Here is a 7,500-nt window from a genome sequence, read left to right on the forward strand (position 1 = left end):
GGTGTGTCTGTATGGGGGTGGGTGTGGCCGTACGGGGGTGGGTGTGTCTGTATGGGGGTGGGTGTGTCCATACAGGGGTGGGTGTGTACGTGTCTGTATAGGGGTGGGTATATGGGGATGGGGGTGTCTGCATGGGTGTGTCTGTATGGGGTGGGTGTGTCTGTATGGAGGTGGGTGTGGCTGTATGGTTGTGTCTGTATGGGGGTGGGGGTGTGTGTGGCAGTGGGTGTGTGTGGGGCTGGGTGTGTGTGTGTGGCTGGGTGTGTGTGTGTGGTTGTGGATGTATGGGGTGGGTGTGTCTGTATGGAGGTGGGTGTGGCTGTGTGGCAGTGGGTGTGTGTGGCAGTGGGTGTGTCTGTGTGGGGGTGGGTGTGTCTGTATGCAGGTGGGTGTGGCTGTATGGTTGTGTCTGTATGGTGGTGGGGGTGTGTGTGGCAGTGGGTGTGTGTGGGGTTGGGTGTGTGTGGGGCTGGGTGTGTGTGTGGTTGTGGATGTATGGGGTGGGTGTGTATGGTTGTGGCTGTGTGGGGGTGGGTGTGTGTGGCAGTGGGTGTGTCTGTGTGGGGGTGGGTGTGTCTGTGTGGGGGTGGGTGTGTCTGTATGGGTGTGTCTATATGGGTAAGGGTGTGTCTGTCTGGGGGTGGGTGTGTCTGTATGGAGGTGGGTGTGGCTGTATGGTTGTGGCTGTGTGGGGGTGGGTGTGTGTGTGGAGGTGGGTGTGTCTGTGTGGGGGTGGGTGTGTCTGTGTGGGGGTGGGTGTGTCTGTGTGGGGGTGGGTGTGTGTATGGTTGTGGCTGTGTGGGGGTGGGTGGGGGTGGGTGGGGGTGGCAGTGGGTGTGTCTGTGTCTGTGTGGCAGTGGGTGTGTCTGTGTGGGGGTGGGGGTGTCTGTATGGGTGTGGGTGTGTCTGTGTGGGGGTAGGTGTGGCTGAATCACCTCCAGGCTTCCATAGCTACATAGAACAGGTTTCTATGGTGGTAAACGTTTCTAGCACAAGTCTGTAACATATCAGAAGAACTTACTTGAGCTCAATAGAGCAGCAAAGACCTCGACAGCAGCCCTGTGAAATGAGAAAACACATCAGCAGTTATCATAAATACACTCTCACTCATACACACACACACAAACACACACACACACACACACACACATATGTAATATATATATACACACATTCACATGTATGTACATATATACACACACACATACACACAATCACACATATGTAATATATACACACGTATGTAAATATATACACATGTGCACACACATTTATACACGTATGTAAATATATACACATGCACACATGTAAATATACACATTCACACAAATATATACACGCACACAAACACATTCACACGTATGTAAAGGTATACATGCACACATACACGCAGTCACACATATGTAAATATATATACATACACACATGCACACATTTACATGTATGTAAACATATAAATGCATTCATACACACATACAGAGACAAAACATATACCACTACCATAAAACACTGAAATCAAGGCATTCCTCTAGTTCTGTGACCCACACCACTGACTGCGACTTGCCGGGCTGTCTCCCTGTTACTCACGCTACAAACTGCCGTCTGTCACATCCTGACTGTTTATGTCTCGTGTACAGAAGCTGGTGACAGTGTGAACACAATTATGACTGTATTTCACAAGCCAGCAGTAAATCCCTCCTGAGGGGTGTTAGCCAGCAGTGTGTGACATGTTGAATTATGGGTACATGATCTGTGACAGCTCTGACCGACCACAAGGTGCCAACCAGCACGTGATCTCCAGTCCCGCAGACTCAATGCCACCCGTGTAGGTGTTCTGGGGTAATTGGGAAGATACTGGGGTCAGTTCCTCCATCTTTTAACAGAACTTCCTTTTAAATATTAACTCGCATTACTCACAGCAGCCTATTAGACTTACATCACCATATTCCAAAATGGCTCCCTGATTGATTCTGAAGGCTAAAACAAGGTCTAGGGTAGTGAGCCTTCTGTAGGGCACTATCATAGTGCACTATCAGAGTCTGACGTAGTGAGCCCTCCGTAGGGCACTATCAGAGTCTGACGTAGTGAGCCCTCCGTAGGGCACTATCTGAGTCTGACGTAGTGAGCCCTCCGTAGGGCACTATCAGAGTCTGACGTAGTGAGCCCTCCGTTGGGCACTATCTGAGTCTGACGTAGTGAGCCCTCCGTTGGGCACTATCTGAGTCTGACGTAGTGAGCCCTCCGTAGGGCACTATCTGAGTCTGACGTAGTGAGCCCTCCGTAGGGCACTATCTGAGTATGACCTAGTGATCCCTCCGTAGGGCACTATCTGAGTCTGACGTAGTGAGCCCTCCGTAGGGCACTATCAGAGTCTGACGTAGTGATCCCTCCGTAGGGCACTATCAGAGTCTGACGTAGTGATCCCTCCGTAGGGCACTATCAGAGTCTGACGTAGTGATCCCTCCGTAGGGCACTATCAGAGTCTGACGTAGTGATCCCTCCGTAGGGCACTATCAGAGTCTGACGTAGTGAGCCCTCCGTAGGGCACTATCAGAGTCTGACGTAGTGAGCCCTCCGTAGGGCACTATCAGAGTCTGACGTAGTGATCCCTCCGTAGGGCACTATCAGAGTCTGACGTAGTGATCCCTCCGTAGGGCACTATCTGAGTCTGATGTAGTGAGCCCTCCGTAGGACACTATCAGAGTCTGACGTAGTGATCCCTCCGTAGGGCACTATCTGAGTCTGACGTAGTGATCCCTCCGTAGGGCACTATCTGAGTCTGACGTAGTGAGCCCTCCATAGGGCACTATCTGAGTCTGACGTAGTGAGCCCTCCGTAGGGCACTATCTGAGTCTGATGTAGTGAGCCCGCTGTAGGGCACTATCAAAGCTCCTCCACTTCTCAGCCAGTCCACACTGCTACGTTTAAATAATCCTGTCCGTCACTGATCTGAGGTCAGTGTGACTGAGTGCATCTGCGTGTGCCGCAGACATGAGCAGATTTTTCTGCCTGAATCACGCTGCAGTCGGACGCGTTTGACAAGGACTGTGATGAGAACATGAGCTCAGAAACAGCAAAAAGCAGATCGATGCTGGTTCACAGGTGTGTTTACACACACGCACGCACACATACATACAAACACACACGCATGCTTGCACACACACACACGCACGCAGAGACACAAAGCCACTTGCACACACATGCACGCATATACCATACACAGCACTACTGCAGAGAGACTGCACACAACACTACTGGAAAGACCACATACAGCACTACTGCAGAGAGACTGCACAGAACACTATTGAGGAGAGACTGCACAGAGCACTATTGAGGAGAGACCACACACAGCACTACTGCAGAGAGACCGCACACAACACTACCGCAGAGAGACCGCACACAGCACTACTGCAGAGAGACCGCACAGAGCACTATTGAGGAGAGACCGCACACAGCACTACTGCAGAGAGCCCGCACAGAGCACTATTGAGGAGAGACCGCACACAGCACTACTGCAGAGAGACAGCACACAGCACTACTGCAGAGAGACCGCACAGAGCACTATTGAGGAGAGACCGCACAGAGCACTACTGCAGAGAGACCGCACACAGCACTACTGCAGAGAGACCACACACAGCACTACTGCAGAGAGACCGCATACAGCACTACAGCAGAGAGACCGCACACAGCACTACTGCAGAGACCACACACAGCACTACATGAAAGCACCCAACACACCAACATGACCCTGCAAGAAGACTCTTTCACTCCAAGACTCTTTCACTAAAGAAATGCTGATAGAAATATTGTCTCTATTCACTAGACAGTAAGTCATCATACTTAGTCATCCTCTGAACTGGGAGCTCTTTATAAGGTCTGCATGTAGGACACACACATATGCATACACACCCCCACACATACACACACTCCACACACACACACACCTAGTGCTTTTGATTTATAGGTTATCTGAAATGCTTGCTGGTATCAGTGTAGCGCCAGAGCTGATGAAGACTCATAATATCTCTTCCTCTCGTGTTAAACATGAATGTAACAGACCACCTGACCAATACCTGCACAAGCAGCCCCTCGCTGGAGAAGAGCCATTAACCTGTCAACAAGCAAATTACCAGAGCTGATCAATAATACCCTGCACTCTACTACCAGACTACCAGAGGAAACACACACACACACACACCACCACCACAAAATGGAACTCGGTACAGTAGATAAAGTTGAATGATACCTCCAATATAGAATGTGAAGCCAGTACAAGTTTAAGCACATACCTGATATAGTCATTGTGTGTGTGTCGTTTATCCAAACAAGGCAGGGGCCTCATGTTACTGCACTGTTCCTGTAGTCAGGTGTGTCAAACACACCTCCAGGATATCAGAGCACCATTGTGTGTGCTGGTATGTTCATGTGAGTGCGCACGTGTGCATGCCTGCGTGTACATGTGTGTGCGTGCATGCATGTGCATGCATGTATGTGCGTGTGCTTACATATGTGTGCATGGGTGTGTGAACGTGTGCGTGTGTGTCTTGTCCACTGCTCTGTGAATGCACTGCTATATTACCAGCTCTGAGTTTCTTATTGTCCATCAGAGATGAACAGACACACACACTTCATTATGTGTATGCACAAGATCTTCTACACCATTTACTGTGTGTGGGAGGGGCTTACTTCACTGTGCGTGTGTGTTTTGCAGGAGGAGGTGTGATCAAGTTAAAAACAACATCAAGTGCTCCGTTGTGCCCCAGCAAGGTTGCCGTTGAAACTGAAAAAAACCAAACACAAATACATAGATATGATGATTAGTACAGTTACTGTATATTTATTTTATGGCTGCAGACTGTAGAATTAGTCTCGTCAGCCGAGAGACCAGCGCAGAGCCAAGAGAAGTGTAAACAATCAGGTAGATTTTCGGGGGACAGGAAGGGGTTGCGGGTTTGTTGTCCAGGGCGGGATGAGGATGTTTGAGGTGCAGGACAGCAGAGGTCGGGGTGAGAGAGAGAGAGCCTCACCATTTCTTAACCCACACACAGATTTCAGCCTTTATTCTAAGCATGAATGGAAACTTCAGCACAGTGTCACACTAACAAGCGAAAGAAGTAGTGATTACACCCACAAGAGTTAGAAACTCACGCCGTAGCTCACTCAGCGGAGCTGTGAGGAACACACACGCCGTAGCGGTCAGTAATAAACACACTTTTAACATACAGGCTACAGGTAGCTATCCTAGCACACACACAGCAGCCACAAAACTAATTCCATCTAAAAGGAATTCAAGAAATACAGCTAGAAAAGACATTTAAAAGGTTACACACTTACACATGCACACGTCTGTACATAACGGAGAAAACCTTTTGTATGACACTTATACTTTAAGTTCTGTATGGATAGCCTTTTTTTCATTTAGAAACACTCAGAATGCCTGACTGAAGCACACTGCTATCATTTTAAAAGAGTGTTTGTACAAGTGACCCAGGTGTGTTACATGGTTTAAACTGGTCACATGACCTTAGTCCCACACTGATAAACTGATACACTGGCTCCGCCCACTGGGGGCATGTGTCTGGGAGGCGACAGGCACACCTGGTCCATCCTGTCTACCCTGCAGACCAGTAAGAACATGCACAGCAGATGTCTTAAGTGTTTGGACGGAGAGGTCGACCTGACCCTCTTGCAGGCTATGCTGGCTACCTTCGTAAGAAAGCTCTGCGAAAATGAAGGGCTTAGATGTTATCAGGAACACCGAGGTGGAGGCTTCTGTTACAGGATTCTTTACCCCTACCCTGCTTACCTTAATAAACATATCTGACGTATTACACTGACATTATAGTGGGGGGAACTGTAATGAGGAGCCCCACATGCAATAGAAGTGTTTTTTCTCTAAAACAGCCTGCTTTGATCAGCAAGTCTAATTTAGGGGTTCACCATGTGCACCACAGACTGGAGATGGACATGGGACTGGTGTCTTCTACATAATTGGTTCTGGTTAGTTATTACTTAGACACTGACACTGATTTAATGAAATCTAAAGAGCTGAACTTCAAACATGCTCAAGGAACACAAGGTTTATTAGCATAGCGCAAACCAAGCAGCTACACATTACAATTTAATAAATATTGTAATGAGACTATACAAACAGAGAGAGAGAGAGAGAGAGACAGATAGAGAGAGAGACAGATAGAGAGAGAGAGAGAGAGAGAGAGAAGTAAACAGAGAAAGATAGAGCAAGAGTAATAGAGAGATTTTGCCAAACTAAATTCCTCAATCTACCAGCTCTGCACGAGCTCCACCCTCACCTCCACCTTCACCTACACCTCCACCTCCACCTTCACCTCCACATCCACCCTCACCTCCACCTTCACCTACACCTCCACCTCCACCTTCATCTCCACATCCACCCTCACCTCCTTCACCTACACCTCCACCTTCACCTCCACATCCACCCTCACCTCCACCTTTCACCTCCACCCTCACCTCCACCTTCATCCTCACCTCCACCCTCACCCTCACCTCCACCTCCACCCTCACATCCACCTTCACATCCACCCTCATCCTCACCTCCACCTTCATCCTCACCTCCAACCTCACCCTCACCTCCACCCTCACCGGTACCACAGGACCAGTATCAGGTGTACCACAGCAAATCTGAGCGGGTGGGACAGTGATGTACATTCCTGGATAACAGTCACCCATGTGTTGCTCTGTGAGAGACCACAGATGTGTGTATTCATGTAGGTGTGTACAGGTGTTTATATTAATGTATTTATGTAGGTGTGTCCAGGTGTTTATATTAATGTATTCATGTAGGTGTGTCCAGGTGTTTATATTAATGTATTCATGTAGGTGTGTCCAGGTGTTTATATTAATGTATTTATGTAGGTGTGTCCAGGTGTTTATATTAATGTATTCATGTAGGTGTGTCCAGGTGTTTATATTAATGTATTCATGTAGGTGTGTCCAGGTGTTTATATTAATGTATTCATGTGGGTGTGTACAGGTGTTTATATTAATGTATTCATGTAGGTGTGTCCAGGTGTTTATATTAATGTATTCATGTAGGTGTGTCCAGGTGTTTATATTAATGTATTCATGTAGGTGTGTACAGGTGTTTATATTAATGTTTTCATGTAGGTGTGTACAGGTGTTTATATTAAAGTGTGTATTTATGTAGTTGTGTACAGGTGTTTATATTAATGTATTCATGTGGGTGTGTACAGGTGTTTATATTAATGTATTCATGTAGGTGTGTCCAGGTGTTTATATTAATGTATTCATGTAGGTGTGTCCAGGTGTTTATATTAATGTATTCATGTAGGTGTGTACAGGTGTTTATATTAATGTTTTCATGTAGGTGTGTACAGGTGTTTATATTAAAGTGTGTATTTATGTAGTTGTGTACAGGTGTTTATATTAATGTATTCATGTAGGTGTGTCCAGGTGTTTATATTAATGTATTCATGTAGGTGTGTCCAGGTGTTTATATTA

General features: G+C 47.3%; 1 protein-coding gene across 4 annotated transcripts in view; it reads right to left on the bottom strand.

Annotated features, from left to right (window-relative positions):
- The window catches only part of LOC113579058 (cytosolic carboxypeptidase 4), a 137,618-nt gene that overhangs the window by 100,944 nt on the left and 29,174 nt on the right, over window positions 1-7,500 (bottom strand). For 3 of the 4 annotated variants that reach the window (XM_035532451.1, XM_035532452.1, XM_035532453.1), the window contains exons 6-7: window positions 4,687-4,780; window positions 1,022-1,059 (exon numbers count right to left, since the gene is read on the bottom strand). In XM_035532451.1, coding sequence (XP_035388344.1) covers window positions 1,022-1,059; window positions 4,687-4,780 — 132 coding nt within the window. Of the gene's footprint in view, window positions 1-1,021; window positions 1,060-4,686; window positions 4,781-7,500 lie in introns of those variants that run through there. The other variant, XM_035532454.1, reaches the window with a different exon arrangement.

The sequence above is a fragment of the Electrophorus electricus genome, chromosome 12 (genome assembly GCF_013358815.1).
Source record: "Electrophorus electricus isolate fEleEle1 chromosome 12, fEleEle1.pri, whole genome shotgun sequence".
NCBI lineage: Eukaryota > Metazoa > Chordata > Actinopteri > Gymnotiformes > Gymnotidae > Electrophorus > Electrophorus electricus.